The sequence below is a fragment of the Chrysemys picta genome, chromosome 20 (genome assembly GCF_011386835.1).
Source record: "Chrysemys picta bellii isolate R12L10 chromosome 20, ASM1138683v2, whole genome shotgun sequence".
Lineage (NCBI taxonomy): Eukaryota > Metazoa > Chordata > Testudines > Emydidae > Chrysemys > Chrysemys picta.
In genome coordinates this window covers 3,820,559-3,844,710 of record NC_088810.1, presented here as the reverse complement: position 1 = coordinate 3,844,710, position 24,152 = coordinate 3,820,559, and the positions used below count along the sequence as shown (strand labels likewise).

At 54.0% G+C, this 24,152-nt stretch overlaps 2 protein-coding genes and 1 long non-coding RNA gene across 3 annotated transcripts; 1 reads left to right on the top strand and 2 right to left on the bottom strand.

The window, feature by feature from the left end:
* Positions 1-2,397: 2,397 nt before the first annotated feature.
* On the bottom strand, positions 2,398-4,140 carry LOC135976711 (uncharacterized). Its single transcript, XR_010594020.1, has 2 exons — positions 3,638-4,140; positions 2,398-3,420 (listed from the first exon to the last, which is right to left on the bottom strand). It is a non-coding gene; the product is annotated as an uncharacterized LOC135976711 (long non-coding RNA).
* Positions 4,141-4,294: 154 nt separating this feature from the next.
* LOC101937172 (sialic acid-binding Ig-like lectin 12) lies at positions 4,295-21,786 on the bottom strand. Its single transcript, XM_065574214.1, has 6 exons — positions 21,711-21,786; positions 17,406-17,555; positions 16,582-16,986; positions 15,386-15,706; positions 6,456-6,509; positions 4,295-5,708 (listed from the first exon to the last, which is right to left on the bottom strand). The coding sequence occupies exons 2-6, from the start codon at positions 17,527-17,529 to the stop codon at positions 5,608-5,610; spliced, it is 1,005 nt and encodes a 334-aa protein (XP_065430286.1). The 5' UTR covers positions 17,530-17,555; positions 21,711-21,786; the 3' UTR covers positions 4,295-5,607.
* LOC135976700 (uncharacterized) lies at positions 6,930-9,448 on the top strand. Its single transcript, XM_065573829.1, has 2 exons — positions 6,930-7,884; positions 8,879-9,448. The coding sequence occupies exons 1-2, from the start codon at positions 7,308-7,310 to the stop codon at positions 9,352-9,354; spliced, it is 1,053 nt and encodes a 350-aa protein (XP_065429901.1). The 5' UTR covers positions 6,930-7,307; the 3' UTR covers positions 9,355-9,448.
* Positions 21,787-24,152: the final 2,366 nt, after the last annotated feature.

Below are 24,152 nucleotides of genomic sequence, written 5' to 3'. Positions count from 1 at the left end.
CTCAGTGGTAGCAGATGACAGAACAAGGAGTAATGGTCTCAAGTTGCAGTGTGGGAGGTTTAGGTTGGATATTAGGAAAACCTTTTTCACTAGGAGGGTGGTGAAGCACTGGAATGGGTTCCCTAGGGAGGTGGTGGAATCGCCTTCCTGAGAGGTTTTTAAGGTCACGCTTGACGAATCCGTGGCTGGGATGATTTAGTTGGGGTTGGTCCTGCTTTGAGCAGGGGGTTGGACTAGATACCTCCTGAGGTCCCTTCCAACCCTGATATTCTATGATTCTATGATACCTGGTGTGTGGGCTCCCTTCTGAGGGCTCCAAACACCACTTTGATCTCTCCTCTCTCCACGGTATAATAACAGAGCTAACTTTGACTCCATTAGGAGTCTTCTTACATGCTGCAGAGCTGAACTCACTGTTTCCTACGTCTAAGCATTAGATCTATTTTGGGAGAGAGGTTCTGAGTGTGCCAGCACTCCCCTACTGAGAGCTGAAATCATTAAAGAGCTGAAGTTACTAAGAGCTGTGTTAAGTATGGGGGGGGGGGGGGGGGCTGAAGACAAGTTGATGAGTGGCTAGCAGGACGTCTGGTGAAGAGGAGCGGCTGGCGGAGAGGCGTGGCTTGCGGATAGGAGCAGATAGCAAGGTGGCTGGTGGACAGCAGAGAAAGAGGTAGGTTTACAGCTACATAAAAATACTGAACACAATCAATCCAGCATTTCTCCAAAGACTAAACACTTGCTCACACACTAAGTTTATGTCTGGCTTTGTGTAACTGCATCATCCGGTGGTTCCCTCCAGAATAGCCTGTTCCTCCCATCCCACCTCTCTTATGAAGGATTCTATGCCCAGAGCCCACACCTGGACCCGAGGGTCCCAAAATTGGTGTGAGCCTGGGTAGTTCTTTGCTTCTTTGTCCCCTGCATGTTCAGGCCACTGACAGGATGGGGGGGATCTGTGGGCCTTGGTTCATTGGGTAAAGGAGACATCTTCTGAGGGAAAGGTGTCACTGCCAAAATCCCTTACCCAGAGGTGTTGGGGGAGGTGCAGAGCCACTTCGGGATGCTGGGGTACCTGGAGAAGGGGGCTGCTCCTTGGGCATCGAGGACGTGTGAGCCAGGGATGGGGGCTGCTATTATCTGCACATCACCAAGGGGAAATTGTTCAGCACAGCTACCGAGCGACACAGCCTGCACTCATTGTCACCGGTATCCCACCTCTGCCAGTCAGTCCCCCGCCCTGGGGCTGGATCCAAGCCATCGCCCACAAGAGGGGAAAGGCCCAGTGGCCCATTCCGCGCCTGGCTAGTGGCTTGAAAAAAAAATTGTCAACAATTTTTAGCAAACAGAAAACCGATTGGGTTGAAACAAAAAGAAAAAATGTTCAAATTTTTGGTGAACCAAACATTTGAAAAAAAAATATTGGGGCATCAATCTGAAAGCATAATTTGATAAATTTTGAGGGAAGCAAAAGTCAGGGGGAAAAAATCTTTTCATGTAAAACTGAAAATGAAAATTAGTCTCAACATTTTCAGCGAACTAGACGGTCAGAAATAGATTTGGATTGAGGATAAAACTTTTTTTTTCTTCAATTTTTAGCATTTGAGATTTAATTAAGAAAAATCAAATTACAGGAAATTTCAACCCATACAGTGCTTTTGAATAGATAGAATGAAACGTTTCTTTTTGATAATGCCTAAAAAATATCTTTCCATTTTGGGGAATTTGGGGAGTTTTTTCACCAAATGAACAATTCAGCAAAATCGACCTGGATTCACACAAAGTTTTGGTATTGCCGAATTTGCATTTTGCACCAAAAAAAGTTTCTCTGTGAAACTTTCTCCCTGCGCTGGCTGGGAACAGCTGTCAGAGCTGCTGGGTTGGGCGTTGTCTTGCAGGGACAGGTAACTAGCATCAGCTGGTCTGCTCTGTTCTCTAGAGGGTCTCATACTGTGATTGTCACTGGGGTATCTGGGTGCCTTGCGGTCAACTCAGAGCAAACAAAGTCATAACCATCAGGGCAACAAACAGATCATCTACTGGTCTGTAAAGATGTGGCCTCTGGCGGGACACAACTGAGAATATCAATTCAGGATCAATTGCTTAGAGCAGGGCAGTCACAGCCCAAGGCTGGGTATCCTTTATTACCAAGGCACAGCAAACCAGCCAAAGAGAGAGGACTTTGGGTTCACCCCACTGGCTAACCAGAAATCATACACTCCCTCGGACACTCCAGTTTCCCAGTATCACCACCAGCACCGCTCTTTATGGGGATGGCTGGTTATTTAAACCAATACCCCAGTAAAAGAAAAAGGTTCTCCCAATCGCAAAGGACCAAGCCCCAGACCCAGGTCAATGTACAAATCAGATCTTACCCACAAATCACGCTGTTGCCAATCCTTTAGAATCTAAAATCTAATGGTTTATTCATAAAAGGAAAGAAATACAGATGAGAGCTAGAATTGGTTAAATGGAATCAGTTACATACAGTAATAGCAAAGTTCTTGGTTCAGGCTTGCAGCAGTGATGGAATAAACCGCAGGCTCAAATCAAGTCTCTGGAGTCCATCCCCAGCTGGAATGGGTCATTCAGTCCTTTGTTCAGAGCTTCAGTGTAGCAAAGTCCCTCCAGAGGTAAGAAGCAGGATTGAAGACACAATGGAGATGATGCAGCTGCCTTTTATAGTCCTTTTGTCATGTGGGTTCTGCTTCCTTTGTTCCAAACACAAGCTACCCAGCACAGTAAACTTTAGATTTCTGTCCCTAGGCATGTCCCTGCATGCCTTGCTGAGTCACAAGGTGTATCTGCCTTCTCTCAATGGGTCAGTTGTGTAGCTGATGGTCCTTAATGGGCCATCAATCAGGCTAGCTAGTGCTGATGCCAATTTGTCTGGGGTGTCACCCAGTAGCACGGCACAAGTTTGAAACACAGACAGGATAGAGCCAATATTTATAATTTTAAATACAAAAACGACACCTGCATACAGAAAGCATAATCATAACCAGGAAATCCTAACCTCCTCATAGACACCTTACTTGACCTCCTTTGTACAAGATTTGATGCCACTATATGACCTTGGTTGCAACAATGATCTGTATGGTCGCAATTCATATTAATAACGTCACATGGTCATATAAATATTACAGGCAGTTTCCACGTGCTTCGCAGGCCCATGGGTCTGATTCAGAGGGTTAGGGAGGGGGCAGGATATCAGGCTAGATGGGCCCGTTGGCCTCACCTGGGATGGCAGTCCCCCCAGCTGAGGTCTCATCCTCCATGTCCTCAGTCCCGTGAGATTCCAATTTCTTGTCGGCTCTTCGGGGGATGAGGAATGTCCTGTTCTACACGCCGGACTCAGGCACCCTGGATTCCCAGGCTCCCTGCCGGTCCTTCCTTCTGCTTCCATGACAGCAACAGGGTCTCCTGGGAGAGAGAGATTCATGGGTATTTATGTGTCTGGCAGTCTGGATAGATAGATAGAGAGATAGATAGATAGATGGGTGGGTGGGTAGGAACATAGTTGGGTGGGTGGGTGGATAGACGGTAGGTAGGTGCGTATGTAGGTGGGTAGATTGGTGGGTAGGTATATGGGTAGGTGGGTAGATGGATGCATGGGTAGGTGGGTCAGTAGCTGAGTTACCATCTGTAATAGAGCAGGGTGAGGTAATAAGCCAGGAAGAATCCAGTCGCCACGAAGACGAGTTTGCAGCTGAATTCAATAAATGCCAGAGTGAGGCCAGCTGATGGAGCTAGAAGAAGTTGAGAGTCTGGGATAAATCCCTGCAACCCCTGTCCTGAGCCAGCCACCCCCACCCTGAGGCCGTGTTGGAGCCAGCACCCCCTAGAGGGGAAATTCCCCAGCCCCTGAGCCACCCAGCGCTGCCCTGGGGTCAGATTGTAGGTGATGTTCTCTGAGAGGAAAGGTCCTGTGGCCCAATCCCCGTCCCCCCCTAAGCCAGCCAATCCCCACCCTGGGGCCAGTTCGGAGCTCGCGCACCCTAGCAGGGAGGGGCTCTCACCTGTGTCTGGTGGGCTCAGCAGTACAGTGTACATCCTGTGGGTGTTGAAGCCGAGGCAGAAGATCTGGGGGCCCCCATCCCCACTCCCCGTCCAGCTCAGGGTGCTGATGGCCTCGTCCCCCTGGGCCCAGGAGCTGACCTGCAGGGCCCCCCCATGAGCTGTTCCCAGCCAGGGGCTCCCCGTCCACCTGCCACTGGAGCCAGGGCGGGGGTTGGGAGCGCAGAGAGCAGCTGCAGCTGATGTTGGGCCCCCTACGCTGGCAGGATGCGTTCAGCCTGGTCCCCAGCAACCCAGTGGCAGGGAGTCGCACAGGTTAACCGTACTAATACTCAGGAGCTGGGAGTCCCAAAAATTAACCTGCTAATATCCAGTGGCAGGGAATCCTGTGGGTTCTTCTGCCCTCGGGTGTCTATTCGGCTGCCCCCCAGGCCCTGATCCGGCCCCACCATCAGCCAGCTGCACTTCACACGAACTCACCTGCTTTTCCACCCTCAGTCTGGGCGCTCACCACCCTTGTAGATGGCCCAGGAGTCCGTTCAAGCCTCAGCTGCCCCCCTTGGGGCTGCCCTCAAAGCAGCTAATTAACTATGGCACAGGAGGGGTTGGCTCTGTCTCCGTTTACAGGGGCTGGACACCCTATGACACCTGCTAGAACTCAATGGCGAGGAGTCCCATGGATTAACACTGCTACTTTCCAGTGTCAGCGTCCCAGGGGTTAACACCACTCACACCCAGTGGCAGGGGCCACTCACGTTTGCGGAGCAGCTGGAACTTCCCCTGGGACATCCCACCATAGACTCCTGCCCCACTCCCTGCAGTACAGCGTCACCTATGGATGCCCTGCCCGACCCCCTGCAGAACAGCACGCCCCACTGAGGTCCCACCCTGCTCCCTGTGGCACAGCGCCCCCTAGAGCCTTACACTGCACGTGCACATGCAGAGCCCGGCTGACCCACCCGTAGGAATTCATGGCCCAGCACCGATACTCCCCAGTGTCCCCTCTGCTGAGATTCAGCAGCTCCAGGTGCCCGTCCCCTCCCTGGCCAGGGATCAGGGACTCATTCCCCTTGGCCCAGCTCAGGGTGGCCTCGGCTCTGCTCCCAGCCTCACAGCTCAGGCTCAGGGAGTCGCCCTCCTGGGACACAAATTCTCCAGAGACACAAATTCATGCTCAGCCTTCAATGGGACCGGCACTGGAGGAGACGAGCAGGCAGGTTTCGCCCCCGCAGAGATCCTCTGCCAAGGAAGTGAGATTCAGCCACTTCTGGGGTGGGAAACGGGGGCTGTTTACATGAGAAGCCCTCGTCCAGTGTGGAGATGTAGCCAGCTCTGGGGTTGGAGCACAATTTTGGTGACTTTCTATGGCAGCAGGTCTCTGTCGCAGAGATTGGTCCATGACCTATCTCATCCCCACTGCCCAGCGCCCACTAGTGCCACTCCTGGGACTGGAGACAGAGGGAACCGGGCCTGCTCCCTGCTCCCCGCAACACCACCACAGTCCTGTGGCTGCCTCGGACTCCCCCCTCTGGGCACGGACCAGCCTGGCCCGGCTGAGCCTGACGCCTGGCCCTGAGCGCGGGCAGAGCGTGACTAGGAGGCGCTCACTGATTCCCGGGGCTCGCAGCGCGGCCTCTCACCAGGGTGTCCATTCATGGTCAGGTTCCCATTGGTGTTGGGAGGCCTGGACAGCTCTGTAACACAAACCACAAAGGGGGGATCAGGGTGGCTGGACAGCACAGGTGACTATCCAGGCACCCCTCACCCAGCATGGGGACGAAGCCAGCTCTGAGGTGGGTGCACAATCTCGGTAGCTTTCTATGGCAGTAGGTCTCTGTCGCTCAGTTAGGTCCCTAACCCATCTCCTCCCCACTGCCCAGCATCCCCTAGTGCCGCCCCGCGGGCTGGAGACAGAGGGAACCAGGCCTGATCCTCCCACCATCCTCCCTACAGCCCTGAGGCTTCCTCGGGCTCTCGCCTCAGGGCATAGACTAGTCTGGCCATGGGCAACATATGAACTGCCAGCTCAGGGAGGCTAGCCCCTGGCCCCGCCTCTTCTGCCCAAGGCCCCACCCCCACTGGATCCCAGCACCCCCCCACCATAGCCACTGCCCCCCCGAGCCAGCCCTGGGCCACCAGATCATTCCAGCCCCAGAGCACTGGGCGGGAGGAAGGCATGGCATTAGCCTCCTCAATTCCCAGGCCGCAGGTTAACCCCCTCTAACCCTAGCCCCAGCGCCGCCATGGGGGAACAGCATGGGCAGTGAGCAGGAGAGGACCTGGGGGCAGAGCATGGGTGGGGCCACGTAGGGCTATTTGGGGCAGCTCAGCCTCCCCTAGCCTGCGATACCCGCCACCCATGAGCCTGGCCCGGCTGGGCCTGGCGCCTGGCCCTGAGCGTGGGCAGAGGGTGACCCGGGGCTCGCAGCGCGGCCTCTCACCGGGGCGTCCGTTCCTGGTCAGGATCCCGGTGATGTTTGGGGGCTCGGTCGGGTCTGTAACACAAACCAGACAGGGGGGATCAGGGGGACTGGACATCACCGGGGGGGGGGGGGTCGCTAGTCATCACTGAACCTAGACATGGACCCTCGCTGTGAGCTCAGCTGGGGGACGGGAAAGTCCCTGAAGTGACACAAGACCCAGGGGCCGGGTTAGGGCCGCGCTGGGGAACCAGAACCGTGGGAAATGAAAACCCAAGGGACCAAAACTGGTTGGTCAAAATTGGGCCTAATTGGCAGAGTCACTAACGAGGGGCCGGGCTGCTTCCGCCTGGGTACTTGAGCAAGCGTCACCAGCACCACCGTCTCCCGGGCACCTGGGCATTCAGCGTCCTGCTCCCCAAATGTGTCCTCCCCAGGGGTCTAAACAACCCCACTCCCACCCCCAGCCCAGACCTAGGCCTGGTCTACACTAGGCGTTTATGTCGAAGTTAGCGCCGTTACATCGAATTAACCCTGCACCCGTCCACACTGCGATGCTATTTAGTTCGACATAGAGGTCTCTTTAATTCGACTTCTGTACTCCTCCCCGACGAGGGGAGTAGCGCCAAATTCGACATGGCCATGTCGAATTAGGCTAGGTGTGGATGGAAATCGACGCTAATAGCTCCGGGAGCTATCCCACAGTGCACCACTCTGTTGACGCTCTGGACAGCAGTGCGAGCTCGTATGCTCTGACCAGCCACACAGGAAAAGCCCCGGGAAAATTTGAATTGGAATTCCTTTTCCTGTCTGGCCAGTTTGAATCTCATTTCCTGTCTGGACATCGTGGCGAGCACAGCAGCACTGGCAACGATGCAGAGCTCTCCAGCAGTGATGGCCGTGCAGTCTGTGAATAGAAAGAGGGCCCCAGCATGGACTGATCGGGAAGTCTTGGATCTCATCGCTGTGTGGGGCGATGAGTCCGTGCTTTCCGAGCTGCGATCCAAAAGACGGAATGCAAAGATCTACGACAAGATCTCTAAAGACATGGCAGAGAGAGGATACAGCCGGGATGCAACGCAGTGCCGCGTGAAAATCAAGGAGCTGAGACAAGGCTACCAGAAGACCAAAGAGGCAAACGGACGCTCCGGATCCCATCCCCAGACATCCCGTTTCTATGAGGCACTGCATTCCATCCTCGGTGCGGCCGCCACCACTACCCCACCAGTGACCGTGGACTCTGAGGATGGGGTAGTGTCCACGGCCGGTTCCTCGGACATGTTAGGGGACGTGGAAGATGAGGAAGGAGATGAGGAGGGCGAGGCAGTCGGCAGCGCTCACAACGCTGATTTCCCCGACAGCCAGGATCTCTTCATCACCCTTACAGAGATCCCCTACGAAGCGTCCCCAGCCGTTACCCCGGACACAGAATCTGGTGAAGGATCAGCCAGTAAGTGTTGTAAACATCTAAACATTTATTTTTAACAAAACAGGAATATTAACAATTTAAAGAATGGGTTGTTCATGATTAGTGTGCCCTATGCGCTTAACGGTTTAGTCATGGGCAGTGCAAGTTTTGAAAAAAAATCTAGCAATGTCCGGTTTTCAGTGATTGTCCTGCACAAGCCGCTCTACTGTTTATTCCCTGCTACTGCAGCTACAGTAAAATGCGGTCTATATGTCCGGGGATAGAGCAGTAGTCCTCCTGGGATATCTCCACGAAGCTCTCCTGGAGGTAACTTGAAAGCCGTTCCATGAGGTTCCTGGGGAGAGCGGCCTTATTGGGTCCTCCGAAGTACGAGACGTTGCCGCGCCACGAGACTATCACGTACTCGGGAATCATTGCTCTGCATAGCAGGGCGGCATACGGCCCTGGTCTTTGGAGGCTTTCCCGGAGCATTCTCTGTCTGTCGCTCTCAGAGATCCTCATCAGGGTGATGTCGCCCATGGTGACCTGCTTTTAATTAGGTAGGGGAATGTTAGTGTTGGGACTGCTTTCCCGTTCCTTGACAGAACTGTAACCGCTGGTTTTTAGCCACGCGGTGGAGGCGGGAGAGGGGCAGCCGAAAGGGATCGTTCCCGGGGACAGCTGCGAGGGGGTGGGACAGGGGCAGAGTTCCCGCTTGCCGGATTGCTGGCTGCAGGAACTGACATAGCTTTAAATGTGAAATGAGGCCAGTGGTAATCTAAAAGTTTTAAACTGCCACAAGTGTACGGCTTACCATGTCTGCCTGCAACAGAAATTCCGTTGTGCTGCCCCGCTTCTCAAATGTGCTGTGCAAGACCCCAGGCACTGAATGCGAAGGCCGAAAATTCGACCTTGTGCTGAGTGCGCATGTGATAGGTGCTGTGCATGGTCTTGTTCACAGAGAAAGACTATGTTCTTTGTTCACAACTACATTTTTCTTTCTGAGGAATTCACTCCCTTTTTCCCATTTCCACAGCCCCATCTGTGACTGTCTCACAACCTAGCCTGGAATCACACTCCCAGAGGCTAGCGCGGATTAGGCGTAGGAAGAGGAGGACACGGGAGGACATGTTCTCTGAGCTTATGGCCTGTTCCCAAGCCCAGGCAGCACAGCAGACCCAGTGGCGGGAGAACTTGACCCGAATGCACCAAGCCAACATGGATCGGGAGGAGAGGTGGCGGCAGGAAGACCAGCAGGCGACTCAAACGCTGCTTGGACTACTGAGGGAGCAAACGGACACGCTCCGGCGCCTTGTGGATGTTCTGCAGGAACGGAGGCAGGAGGACAGAGCCCCGCTGCAGTCCATCTATAACCGCCCTCCCCTGCCACCAAGTCCCATACCCACCTCACCCAAAGTGCAAAGAAGGAGAGGCGGCAGAGTCCCTGCTAACTCTCACTCCACCCCTGCAGAGAGCTCTAGTAGCAGAAGGCTCTCATTTCCCAAAATTTGAACAGTTCTTTCCTTCCCGCCTGACACAAGCCCCCGTCCAAGTTTCACCTCCCAATGCCATGTGTAGTTGATAATAAAAAATATGTTTCTGTAAACTACTGTTTCAATCATGTTCTTTTGGAGGAGGATGGGAAAGGGGGTTGGTAATTGGACAGGACAGTCTCCTTTGGCAGGGTACATAGTCGGGGGCAGGCACAGCAGCAGGGCACATACACAGTGCAGTGATGCAGTGACTAGTTACCCTGGTTAGTCTGGGAGGTTGTTTTCATGTTATGTGGTGGGGGGTGGGTTGCTCTGTGACTTTGTGGCAGGGGAGGGCAGTTACAGATCTTAAGCGGCGATCCTTAGGCAGGATCACAGAGCCACACAGCAGGGGATCTGTAACCGTCCTCCCCCTGCCACAAAGTCACATAGACCCCCCCATACACACAGTCCCGATCAGGAGGGGTGACAGGCTCCGTTGAAACAACCATCCCACTGCAGCGGAGCCTGTCAATCCTTGAGTTTAGAAGCTGCATTCGCGTCACTACACTACACCCGCTCCGCACCACAGTCTGCGTCCCAGTTTTAAAAAATTCCCGCGAAAACAGTATTAAAGAAAACGGTGTGCTTTAACAAAGTTGAACTATTTTTATTTCGCAACGTGTGTTGGAAGGGGGGTGAAGGGGGTATGTAACTGGATAGGATAGTCAACATTACCTGGGTAAAGAAACGGGGGCAGGTTTAGCTTCTCAGTACACAAACTTTAAAGTCACAGGTTACCCTGCTCACTGAGGAACTTTGCTTTCAAAGCCTCCCGGATGCACAGCGCGTCCCGCTGGTCTCTTCTAATCGCCCGGCTGTCTGGCTGTGAGTAATCAGCAGCCAGGCTATTTTCCTCAACCTCCCACCCCGCCATAAAGGTCTCCCCCTTGCTCTCACAGAGATTGTGGAGCACACAGCAAGCTGCTATAACAATGGGGATATTGGTTTCGCTGAGATCACAGCGAGTCAGTAAGCTTCTCCATCTCCCCTTGAGACGGCCAAAAGCACACTCCACCACCATTCTGCACTTGCTCAGCCGGTAGTTGAAGAGTTCTTTTTCAGTGTCCAGGGCGCCAGTATAGGGCTTCATGAGCCAGGGCATTAGCGGGTAGGCTGGGTCCCCGAGGATGACTATAGGCATCTCCACATCCCCAACAGTTATTTTGTGGTCCGGGAAGTAAATACCTTGTTGCAGCCGTCTAAACAGACCAGAGTTCCTGAAAACACGAGCGTCATGAACCTTGCCCGGCCATCCCACGTAGATGTTGGTAAAACGTCCCCTGTGGTCCACCAGTGCTTGCAGCACCATGGAAAAGTAGCCCTTTCGGTTAATGTACTGGGTGGCCTGGTGGTCCGGTGCCAGGATAGGGATGTGAGTTCCATCTATGGCCCCACCGCAGTTTGGGAATCCCATCGCTGCGAAGCCATCTATGATCGCCTCCACGTTTCCCAGGGTCACTACCTTTGGCAGCAGTACATCAACGATTGCCTTGGCTACTTGCATCACAACAACCCCCACGGTAGATTTGCCCACCCCAAACTGGTTCGCGACTGACCGGTAGCTGTCTGGCGTTGCAAGCTTCCAGAGGGCTATGGCCACTCGCTTCTGTACACTCAGTGCAGCTCGCAACCGGGTGTCACTGCGCTTCAGGGCAGGGGACAGCAACTCACAAAGTTCAAGGAAAGTTCCCTTCCGCATGCGAAAGTTTCGCAGCCACTGGGATTCATCCCAGACCTGCAGCACTATGCGGTCCCACCACTCAGTGCTTGTTTCCCGTGCCCAGAATCGCCGTTCCACGGCATCAACATGACCCATTGCCACCGCGATGTCCTCGGCGCTGGGTCCCCTGCTTTCTGACAGGTCCGTGCTACTCTCAGACTTCAGGACATCACCGCGGTGCCGTAGCCTCCTTGCCTGACTTTTCTGCATCTGCCTCAGGGAAACCTGTATGATAAGCTGCGAGGCGTTGAGAGCGGCCACAACTGCAGCGATGGTCGCAGCGTGCTCCATGCTCGCAGTGCTGTGGCGTCCGCGCTGTCAATGACTGGAAAAGTGCGCGAAATGATTTCCCGCCGGCGCTTTCAGGGAGGGAGGGCAGGAGTGATGGACGGATGACGACAGTTACCCAAAAGCACCCTCGACACATTTTGTTACCCAGAAGGCATTGCCGGCTACACCCAGAATTCCAATGGGCAGAGGGGACTGCGGGAACTGTGGGATAGCTGACCACAGTGCACCGCTTCGAATGTCGACGCTTTCACCATTAGTGTGGACGCACAAAGTCGAATTACTGTCCTTAGTGTGGACACACACGTTCGAATTTGCAATATCGATTACAAAAATTCGATGCAAGTAAAATCGAACTACTCTCGTAGTGTAGACAAGGCCCTAGGCACCACCAGGGACATCAGACACACCCGTCATGGGTCCTTTCCCTCCCCCCCTCGGTTCATCTCTCCGCAGCCCTCTCCTTTTGCCCTCTGGCTTAGCTGGCCAGTGTCCGTCCACGCTGCCCTCAAAGCCCCGCGGCTCCGAGCCTCAGAGCCTGGGTCCGTTGGGTCGGGCTCGTGGGGCTCGGGCTGTGGGTCTTTGATTGCAGCGCGGACGTTTCCTCCGAGGTCTGTGTAGACGTTCGGGGTTGGATTGGGGCCTGGGCTCAGACACGGGAGAGGCACTGGGGGGCGGGTTCCTTCTAAATCTCCCTCCGGCTGAATGGAACAAGGGCCGTCCTTACACTGATGCCTGATTTGATCCTTCACCTTCCAAAGGCGGCCGCTGATTTCCCCTCTGCCCTGGTCTGCAGTGCTAGGGTCACAGGCCGTTTAATGGGGGTTTGCCATGGGGTAGGGGGGGCCGAGGTCTCTGGGCACCGAGCCCGGAGCATGTTTAGTGCTGGACAGTGACGGGGTCCCATTAACACTCTGCCCCATATAAAGCATCCACCGATCCCGGCAAAAAGGGGAGGGGTGGAGGAGACGCGGTGGGACAGCCTCTTTTAGCTTGTTTTAGCTTGTGAATTTTCCTATGCTACAGATGTAGTTTGATTCCTGTTTTTGTAACTGGGAAGCTGAGTGAGAAGGGAATCCTCTGTGTTTTAAATCTTTGATTTACCCCGTGAAGTTACCTTCTGAACTGATTTTGCAGCTGTGATTCTTCTATATTTTATATAAAGTTCTTCTTTTAAGAACTTGATTGATTTTCAGTGTCCTGAAGAGAAAGAGTCTGGTCTGTGCTCACATTGCTAACCAATTGGTTGGTATATTATTCTCAAGGGTCCACAGGAAAGGGGGTGAAGGGGCTTGGTGGGATATTTGGGGGGGATAGGGATTCCAAGTTACCCTGCCCTGAATTTTTCTATAGATCATGTGGTGGTGACAGCAACACCGTCCAAGGACAAGGGAAGGAATTTGTGCCTCGGGGAAGTTTTTAACCAAAGCTGGTAGAATATAACCTTAAGGGGTCTTTCAAGCGGGTCCCCACATCTGTACCCCAGAATTCAGAGTGTGGGGGGGCAATCCTGTCCGGGCACGGATCAGCCTACCATGGCTAAGCCTGGTGCCTGTCTCTGAGCACAGGCTGAGCGTTACTAGGTGGTGCTCACTAATTCCTGGAGTCGCAGCCAGGGCGTCCGTTTCTGGTCAGGTTCCTGGTGATGTTGGGGGCCCTTGGCGGGTCTGTAACACAAACCAGACAAAGCTGGATCGGGGGGCTGGACAGCACCGGGGGGGGGGTCACTAGTGATCACTGAGCCTAGACATGGCCCCTCGCTGTGAGCTCAGCTGCGGGACAGGAAAGTTCCTGAAGTGACACAAGACACGTGGGCAGGGAAGGGAAGCGACAGACCCGACTGGGCCTGACCCAAGAGGCGCCCGACTGAACCCAGAGGCCGGGTTAGGGCTGCGCCGGGGAACCAGAACAGTGGGAAATGGAAACCCAAGGGACCAAAACTGGTTGGTCAAAATTGGGCCTAATTGGTGGAGTCACTAACGAGGGGCCGGGCTGTTTCAGCCTGGGTACTTGAGCGAGCGTCAACAGCGCCACTGTCTCCCGGGCACCTGGGCATTCAGCGTCCTGCTCCCCAAACGTGTCCTCCCCAGGGTGCGACAGAGCCAGAGGTCTACGTAACCCCATTCCCACCCCCACCCCAGACCCAGCCACGACCAGGGACATCAGACATGTCCCTCATGGGTCCTTTCCCTTCCCCCGTCAGTTTGTATCTCTGCAGCACTCTCCTTTCACCCTCTGGCTTAGCTGGTCAGGACTGGATGTTTTGCAGCCTGGCTGCGCCCAGAGGGGTGGCAAAAAGTAACACACAGAACAGCCGGACATTGATACTGGCTGACCAGGCCTGGCAGGGTCTGTCCACGCTGCCCTCAAAGCCCCGCGGCGCCGAGCCTCAGAGCCTGGGTCCGTTGGGTTGGGCTCGAGGACTTGGGCTGCAGGTCTTTGATTGCAGCACGGACGTTTCCTCCGAGGTCTGTGTAGACGTTCGGGGTCGGGCTGGGGTCTGGGCTCAGACACGGGCGGGGGACTGGGGGGCGGGTTTCTTCTAAATCTCCCTCCGGCTGAAGGGAACAAGGGCCGTCCTTACACTGATGCCTGATTTGATCCTTCACCTCGCAAAGGTGGCCGCTGATTTCCCCTCTGCCCTGGATCTGCAGCTCGAGGGTAATTTAACGGGGGTTGCCCTGATGGAGTTTGGGCCGAGGTCTCTGGTCACCGAGCCCCGAGTGTGTGTAGTACCGGACAGTGACTGGGTCCCATATAGAGCATCCACCAATCCCGGCAGAAAGGGGCGGGGGGGAGGAGATGCGGTGGGACAGCCTGGGGGGATCTCAGGGGGAACTGGGGTGGCTGGTGTGAGGGGAAATCCCAACAAGGGGGGATTGTAATGGGGGGTGTGGAACGCAGCACAGGAGGATTTTGGGAGCAGGGTAAATCGGGGTAGAGAGGGGAGCCTGCTGCCCCTACTTATACAGCGCAAAATGCCGTTAACTTTCTTGGCAACAAGGGCACACTGTCAACTCATATCCAACTTCTCATTCACTGTAACCCCTAGGTCCTTTTCTGAAGAACAGCTGCGTAGGGCCACTCGGTCCCTAATCTGTAGCAGTGAATGGGATTCTTCCGTCCTAACTGCATTACTCTGCAGTTCTCCTTGTTGACCCTCATCAGATTTCTTTTGGCCCAAGACTCTAATTTGTCTAGGCCCCTCTGTATCCTATCCCTACCCTCCAGCGTATCTACCAGTCCTCCCAGTTTAGTGTCATCTGCGAACTTGCTGAGGGTGCAGTCCACGCCATCCTCCAGATCATTGATGAAGATATTGAACAAAACCGGCCCCAGGACCGACCCTTGGGGCACTCCGCTTGATACCAGCTGCCAACTAGACATTGAGCCATTCATCACTACCCGTTGAGCCTGACAATCTAGCCTCTGGCCTGGATCTGCAGTGCTAGGGTCACAGGCCATTTAATGGGGGTTTGCCCTGGGGCAGGGCGGGCCGAGGTCTCTGGGCACTGAACCTGGAGCATGTTTAATACCGGATGGTGACTCGGTCCCATTAATGCTCTGCCCCATATAAAGCATCCACCGATCCCCACAGAAAGGGTAGGGGGTGGGGGAGACGCGGTGGGACAGCCTGGTGGGATCTCAGGGAGAACTGGGGTGGCTGTTGTGAGGGGAAATCCCAACAAGGGGAGATTGCAATGGGGGGTGTGGATCGCAGCACAGGTAGATTCTGGAGACAGGGCAGGTCGGGAGTAGAGAGTGAAGCCATAACCAATGGGGACAAGAAGGGGTGAAGATCCCAAGGGAGAAGGGCTCCAAGGTGTGGAGGGAAGGGGCCTGGAGTAGAATTGGCTGAGGGTGCATGGTGCGGGGTGGGTATCCCAGCACAGGGCTGAGTTCGCGGATGGGCTGGAGAGCAGGGATGGGGAGCCCAGGGATGGGGATCCCAGCATAGGGAGTTTGGGGCCGGCATGGAGGGGCTGGGTGGGTCACTCACAGCCTACGTGGAGCCGGATGGTTCTGCTGGTGGAAGGTCCCTGTGCTGAGCTGTAGGTAACAGTGCAGACGAGCTCTTTGCCATCGTCTCCCAGGCCGGGCGTGAAGCTGAGCTCGGAGCTGTGGGCCCAGGTGCCGTTCGCCACCTGGGCTGAGACATTCCGAGCTGTGTCACTGAATGGCCCCGTCCAGGTGACTTGGGGAGCAGACCCGGAACAGCGCCCAGGGGCCGTGCAGGTCACAGTCACCGGCTCCCCGGGCAGCAACGTCCCTGGCAGCCCCCGCGCCGGCGAGATCTTGATCTCTGGCTCCTCCGTCAACTCTGAGACATGGGGAGAGGAGAGAGAATCACTCGGGGACATGGAGCATTTGCCCTTTATGGGTGCCGGGTCCGATCCGGCCACAGGAAGGGGACTGGCTGGCTCAGGGGGGCTGATAAGCAGTGTCATAAATATAGAGGGAAGAGTAACAACTTTCTGTATGTAGTAGCATAAAATTGCTCTTTGGCAGCTGTACTAAATCGCCTTCCCTGTAAGGGATTAATCTGCTCAAATAACCTAGTTGGCACCTTACCAGAAGGACCAATGAGGAAAGAAGATACTTTCAAATCTGTGGGGGTGGGGGAGGATTTGTTTGTTGCTGTCTGTTTGTTGTTCCCTCTCTGGACGGAGGGAGAGACCAAGCAGGTACAACATCTCCTGAAAATATACCTGTAATAATAGATCTAAACCCACAGAAATTGTAAGGAGGCAAGGAAAGGCGTTAGATTATCTTTTGTTTTAGCTTGTGAATTTTCCTATGCTACAGATGTAGTTTGATTCCTGTTTTTGTAACTGGGAAGCTGAGCCAGAGGGGAATCGTCTGTGTTTTAAAAAGAGTCTGGTCTGTGCTCACATTGCTAACTCATTGGTTGGTATATTATTCTCAATCCTGCGCAGGAAAGGGGGTGAAGGGGCTTGGGGGGATATTTGGGGGATAGGGATTCCAAGTTACCCTGCCCTGAATTTTTCTATAAATCACGTGGTGGTGGCAGCAATACCATCCAAGGACAAAGGAAGGAATTTGTGCCTTGGGGAAGTTTTTAACCTAAGCTGGTAGAATATAAGCTTAAGGGTCTTTCATGCGGGTCCCCACATCTGTACCCCAGAGTTCAGAGTGGGGGGAACCCTCACAAGCAGTGACTGCGGCTGCTCTTACCTGGCACGGAGATCGTGAGCGCAGGGTCAGTGCCATCAGAATTGGAGCGGTAAGTGTATTCAAACATGCCTTTCTCGATGTAAAGGAAATATCTCCCTGCATCCGTCTGTCGGGCATCACTGATTTGCAGGGAGCAATCGCCGTGTGCTGGATCCCCCGTCAGCCGGAACCGGCCCTGGGTCTCCTGCGACAACTTCATGCTGGGGATACTGCTGGCCACGGGAGGATCCTGGCCCACAGTAGCAGGCTCCTTGTACCATTGTACGTATAGCTGGGCCGAGGGATTGTCGGTGTCATACAAGGCTGGGTACGTGAAGTTGCAGGGGATGAGAACGCAGAGACCCTCCTGCACGGACACTGACTGCGGCACTGCCAGGGTAAATCCCGGTGTCTGGGACAGGGACCCTGCAGGGGACGGGAAGGGATCGAAGTGGGACCCATAGAGAGCAGAGACCAACCCTGAGCTGCAGCCCCCAGCCCTGCCGGTTCCCCTCACTCCCAACCTGCAGCCCCCTGCGAGCCCAGCCCTGAGCTCAACCCCCCCTCGAGGTCTATCAGTGCCCCTCACTCCCGACCAAAAGCCCCATGTGAGCCCAACCCTGGGTCCTTGACCAATTCTCACTCCATTTATTTTCCATTCCTCCCTCCATCGAGCCCCCTGCCCGCTCCCTGTCACTCAGTGTCCCCCTAGCACCACACTGGGGCACTGGGCTCCCCTCCCCCACTGGCCAGTCTCCCTTTCACATTCTGGGACAGACCTGGCCCCGCTTAGTGCAGGTTCTGCCCTTCCCCCTGCACTGGGGCTCCAGCAGCTGCTTACTTACCCTTCCAGAGCAGGGCGAGGATCAGGACCCTCAGCATGGCAGGACCCCCTGCTCTCCAGAGGGGGCCCTGAGCGGGGAGCTCCCTTTCCCCGGCATCATGCTGTGGCAGCAGGGCTCTGCCCATGGCTGGGGCGTTGGGCTGGGACAGACCTAGAGACAGACGGGGGGTGAGAAGTGTGAGAGCAGAGGCTGTCTGGGGGGACAGATCTGCCTCGGGGACCATCAGTATTGCTGGGCTCTGAAGGGGGCTGATCTGGGGCTGCTGACAGTGCAGTGACCTCCCCCCCCCCACAGAAAACCCCAAATCACCAGACGGTCCTGAGAGATCGTGGGCTAAAAAAATCCTTAAATTGGCGGAAAAAACTGAGATTTTCTCTAAGAATCATGAGGGCGGCCAGAAAATCCTGAGCTGGTGACAGAAGATGGTGGGAAGGCAGCGCTGCTCCGTGTCTGCTTTGCTTCAGTCTTCCCACAAAAAACCAACATGTGAGCGAGCGACCAGTGAAGTTACCACGGACAACAAAGGGGACGGGCTGCAGATCGGGATAAGTAAAGAACACGTCTGAGATGTTCCGACCAATTTGAATGAATTCAGATCAGTGGGGCTGGAAGCTGTTCAACCCAGGGTGCTGAAGGAATTAGAAGAAGAAATCTTGGAGCCACTGGCAATTGTATTTGCAAACTCCTGAATGCCAGGAGAGGTCTCAGAAGACAGGAGAAGGGCTAACAGAGGGGCCATCTTTAAAAGGGGAAAAAGGAGGAGCCGGGGAACTATAGGCCAGTCAGCCTGACCTCAACAGATGGAAAGTTACTAGAGCAATGTATAAAACCTCCAGTTTTGTAAAGGGAAATCATGGCTCGCCGAACTACTAGAATTTATGGACGGAGTCAACAGCATGTGAACAAGAGTGACCCAGTCCATGTACTTAGATTTTCAGAAAGCCTTTGACAAGTTTCCCCCCAAAAGGCTTTTAAGCAAGGTAAGGTGTCCACCAGCGTTCTGTATTGTTACCAGTGCTGTTCAGCATGTTCATAAATGATCTGGAAAAAGGGGTAAACAGTGAGGTGGCAAAATTTGCAGATGATACAAAACTACTCAAGATAGTTAAGTTCAAAGCTGACTGCGAAGAGCTACAAAGGGATCTCACAAAACTGGGTGACTGGGTAACAAAATGGCACATGAAATTCAATGTTAATAAATGCAAAGTTATTCACATGGGGAAACATAATCCCAACAACACATATAAAGTGATGGGGTATAAATTAGCTGATAATGCTCAAGGAAGAGATCTGAGAGTCACTATGGATAGTTCTCTGAAAACACCCAGTCAATGTGCAGCAGCCATCAAAAATCATTAAGAAAGGGATAGCTAATAAGACAGAAAATATCATATTGCCTCTATATAAATCCATGGTCCACCCACATCTTGAATACTGCGTGCAGTTCTGGTGGCCCTATCTCAAACTGGAATTGGAAAAGGTTCAGAAAAGGGCAACAAAAAGGATTATGGGTGTGGAACAGCTTTCATAAAAGGAGAGATTAATAAAACTCGGACTGTTCCGCTTGGAAAAGAGACGACCAAGGGGACTATGATAGAGGTCTATAAAATCCTGACTAGTGTGGATGAAGTAAATAAGGTAGTATGATTTGCTCCTTCCCATAACACGAGAACTAGAACTCCCCAAATGAAATTAATAGGTGGCAGGTTTAAAAGAAATGTAAGGAAGTGTTTCTTCACACAACGCAAAGTGAATCTATGGAACTCTTTGCCAGAGGATTTTCTGAAGGCCAAAACTATAACAGAGTTCAAAAAGAACTGGATAAATTCATAGAGGATAGGTCCATCAATGGCTATTAACCATGATGGAGAGGGATGGTGTCCCTAGCCTCTGTTTGCCAGAAGCTGCGAATGGGTGACAGGGGATGGATCACTTGTTGATTACCTGTTCTGTTCATTCCCTCTGGGGCACCTGGCATTGGCCACTGTCAGAAGACAGGATACTGGGCTAGATTGTCCTTTGGTCTGACCCAGTATGGCTGATCTTATGGACAAATGTGGGCTTGGTGGAACTATTAAGTGGAGGTCCCAAGTGGGGCTCCACAGGGATCTGTTCTGGGTCCCATGTTGTTGAACATCATTATTCATGACCTGGATGTAGGACTAGGGAGCAGACTGATCAAAGCTGCAGATGACACAAAGCTAGTGGGAGTGGCCAACACTTTGGAAGATGGAGCTAAAATTCAGAGGAATCTTGAAAAATTGGAGTATTGAGTTGTAGACGACAAAATGAAATTTGTGAAGGACGAATGGAAGGTGCTCCATTTAGGGAAGAAAAAACAAATGCACAAATACAGGATGGGGAAGAACTGGCCTGGCAGCAGCACTGCTGAAAAGGAGCTGGGAGTTGTGGCGGATCACAGCCATGACATGAGTCAGCAATGTGATGCTGTTGCAAAAAAGCAAATGCAATTTCAGGTTGCATGAACAGAGGCAGAGCATGCAAGTCACGGGAGGTGACAGTACCACTCTATGCCTCAGCTGGAGGACTGTGTCCAGTTTTGTCCACCAATGTATAGAAAGGATGTAGAGAAACTGGAAAAGATCCAGAGGCGAGGGATAAAGATGATGAAAGGGATGGAATGGAAGCTCTAAGGGCTCAGACTGAAGGAACTGGGCATGGTTAGTTTAGAAAAGAGATTGGCAGGGTAGGAGGGGACATTATCGCAGTTTGCAAATACTGGAAAGGCTGCCATCAAGAAGATTGTTCTCTCTCGCCCCACAGGGCAGGACGAGGGGCAACAGGTTCAAACTACAGCAGAGACAATTCAGATTAAATCTCACAGAAAACTTCCCAGCTGTGAGAGCAGTCGGACAATGGACCAGCCACCCATGGAGGTCATGAAAGCTCCTTCCCTGGATGGTTTCGAGAGGAGGCCGGACAGCATCTGCCTAGGATGGGTTAGACCCAACAAATCCTACATCTTGACAGGGGTTGGACTAGGTGACCCCTGAGGTCCCTTCTCACCTGTGGATCTGTGATTCCAGGATTCACTAAAAAATCCCAAGATTTAATGTGAATGTCACGACATCGGGAACCCCCCCCCTTCCGAAATTCACTAATAAATCCTGAGATTTCTCTAAGAATCATGTGATTTGCTGAAAAAGGTTTCAAAATCCTGAAACAGGCTTTTAAAATCCACAGATGTGTGCTTTGCCTCCAAACACCCCATTGTTTGCAGCCTGTTGGCTCAGCTCCCCTTCCCCAGTGATGGTGTCACCCCCGCACGGTGAGGGGCTGGTTCTGCAGGGACCCAGTGGAACTGGATGTGGGTAAATCACCCCGGAGGTGAGGTGCTGCAGAGAGCTCATGGCTCCCCCCTCTGCAGACAGGGTGGGGCGCTAATGCTGCCCTCCCTGCCCCACAGCTGCCTTGCCCCCTCCCCCGCTCCACCCTGCTCCTTCTGCAGCTGGGACTCTCCTCATTGTCAGTGTTACGGACCCTCCATCCTCTTAATTCATGTGAGAATGGTAGGGACCACTCCCTACGTTCCCCTCCTCACATGGGAATTGGGTCACTCACACCTTCCCCCGTCTTTACCTGTTAAAATGGGATGGGCCTCTCACTCCTGCCTCCACCTCCCCCATCCACTGCAGTGAGCTGGGCGGATCTCAGCTCAGATCCCCCATGACCCATGCACCATCCCATGCCAGAGCAGGGTGCGACGGCCCCCATTGCCCAGGGCTGGAGGGGAAGGGGCTGGATCCGAGAGATCCAGACTCCATCCCAATGTCTGGGGGACTGCCCTGTCCCCATAGAGTATCTGGGAGCCCCAGGGGGTCTGTGCCCCACACACACCCCACACTTTGCACTGACCCAACTCCATGGGGGGCAATGGAGTCAGCGCAGTTGGACGATGGGTGAGAAGTTTGCACGTATATGCTCAGCCTTGAGTATCTATAACTATCTCCTCTGGAATGCCTGTCCTCCCTGAACCCCAAGCCCACCCCAGAAGTTCCATTTCCCTCCATCCCTCTGATGCCCTCAGATGTCCTCGGGAAGGAGGCTGAGAGATGAGAGCTGGGGATCCCACTGCTCTATGTGGCCCCCTGAACCAATGCCTCCAGTGTGGTCCCCATGGTGGGGCAGCCCTGGGACAGGACCCTGCTCGGGCTTGAGGGGCCATGGTAGAGCTGTGGGGGAGGGGAGCCCAGGGCTGGGATAGCAAGGGGCTGTGGGTCGGGATTGAGGGGCACCCCAGTCTCCACAGAAGATCCAGCTCCTTCCCCCTGTATTTCCACTCACCCCAAACCTGCAAAGGGGCGCTCAGCACCTGGCTTTCTGACCCTGTAGCCCGGGTTCCTCAGGGTTTGTGACTCGGAGCCTGGGGAAGCAGCATGCACAGGAACCTGAAAGCAGAAGTGGGTGGAGATGGGAGGGGGTTGTGGGGAGATGCTGTCTCAGAAACCCCAGAATCAGCATCCTGCCAACTTCCCCTCCCTCTGGCTGGGGCTGCCAGCGGCTTCCCCGCAACAGGGGCAGGCTGCATATTGCTTGTGGGGCTGGAAATAGAACCCAGGAGTCCAGACTCTGAGCCTTGCTAAACCCAAATCTTCTCCCAGAGCTGGGACAGAACCCAGGAGTCTTGGATTCCAGCCCCCCTACTCTAACCTGCCAGACTCCCCTCATCTCCAAGAACCAGGGATAGAACCCAGTAGTGGTGGGGCGCCCAGCCCCTGCATCCGCTCTAACCCTTTATTACTGCTATCTCCAGTTACAAAACAATATTTGAACACTAGCAGTTTGCACCTCTTATCATATTGTACATGCAGCAGATCCTAATCACTTACCCGGAGCTGAGATGTGTTCGCCTCTGGGGTGGGGCGGCTGCAAAGAGCGCCCTGGCGGCCGCTCAGAGAATTCCTCCTCAATATTAAATCCTAAAATACTGAATTAACTTTAGGAAAAACAAAGAAATATGCACAGATCCATGTTGAAATCATTGCCATTCATTATTTAGGGGGTTTTGCTGACTCAATAATAAAAACAATGTTCAGTTCTCTCTCTTCTTTCCTGGACCTATACAGAATAGAAACACAAATAAGGGGCTTTGAACGTTCCTGTCTTTTGCTTGTTTTTTTTTACTTTTGCTTTTTCTGGTTCCTTTTTTGTTGTTGTTTTGTTTAGTCTGGCTGGCGAATGAGTCTGCTGCTGTGAAAAGTGATCCCTGTATGTCAATATCTCTTTCCACTGTAGGCGCAGACTTTTATTTTTCCCTGGGGAATGCTCCACCCCGGCTCCGCCCGAGGCCCTACCCTCCACTGCACCCCTTCTCGCACCCTACCCTGAGGCCCGACCCTTGCTCCACCCACTCCCCTGAAGCCCCGCCTTTTGTCCGCCTCTTCTTGCCCTCTCCACTGAGGCCTGACCTTGCACTGCACCTTTCCCAAAGCTCCCCTCCCCTGCTGATCGCTGCGCTCCGTCCTCCCCCAGACCCCTCCCCGAGCCACCAAACAGCTGTGGTAGGTAGGTGCTCAGCACCCACTATTTTTGCCCATGGCTGTTCCAGCTCAGGAGCACCCACAGAGTCGGCCTGTGTGCTTTTTACACCCCCCAGCTAGCTCCCAACTCTGCTGCGAAAGGGGATATTAACAAACATACACGTATCCCTTTTCCCAGCAGACTTACTCAGCCCCGGATGTGCAGGGGACAAATTAAGGCCTGGATGGGGAGGTGGGTAGGGAGGCAGTGGTGGCCAGGGGCAATAGGGGGACTGGATGGGGGGCTTGAGGAGGCAGTGGGGGCCATGGGTGATGGGGGGTGAGCCTGCGGCTGGAGACTACTGCTGCATGGCCAGGGTCCAGGGCCAGAGCCCACTGCTGCGTGGCCAGGAGACAGAGCCCAAAGCCCACAGGACAGGGCCCAGGGATGGAGCCCAGGGCCCGGAGGTGGAGCCCGAAATCCCACAGCTGTAGCTCACCACCCCAGGGCTGAAGACTGACTCCACCACCCCTGGGAAGGTGGGGAACTCACTTGCCCCCTTCTCCTCCAGTGTTTGTGTCTCCAGATGGGGCAGGGCCAAACCCCTGCTGGCGGCCCTGGGAGAGAGCCCTCTGTTTTGCCCCCCCAATCACCACCCAGGAGGCTCTGGCCGCAAGAAAAGCCGCATTTGAAAAACTCGGCCCCAGAAAGTCTTGCACAACCTGGATCCAGTGTCTGGAGATTTCAGTGCCATCAACGCAAGGAGAGAGATCGTCACAGATAAAGGCCAGCTCCCACGGACAGCTGGCTTCTGACCCCACCACAGGGGGGACTGGCTGTGGGGAGGGGGAATGGGACATGGGTAGTTCCCCTCTGGGGTCTCTTGGCAGGGATACATCAGCAGATCAGAACTGCTCCATTAAGTGCAGATGTTTGTTTTCTGTCTCTCAGGTCCTGAGTCACTGAGGATTCCCTAGTGATGAGAGCTGGGTCAGCGGGTCTCAGGAGAGGCAGCTGGATCCCAGGGTCTGCTGACTCCAACCTTTGATTTAAAAGCTGAGATGCAGCTGAATCTGGGGTGGGGCGCAGTGGTTGTTTTTTTAAGGGCTCCATCACCCTGTGCTGAGCTGCAGAAGTGTCTGGGGAAAACCTATAACTTAAAGAAACACAGCACCCCCTAGATGCATTCAGGCCAGCCCTGATGGCCAGGCCCTCCCTAGTCTCCCACCCTGGCCTGGTCTCCCAGCCAGACCCTGTCCCGCTCTG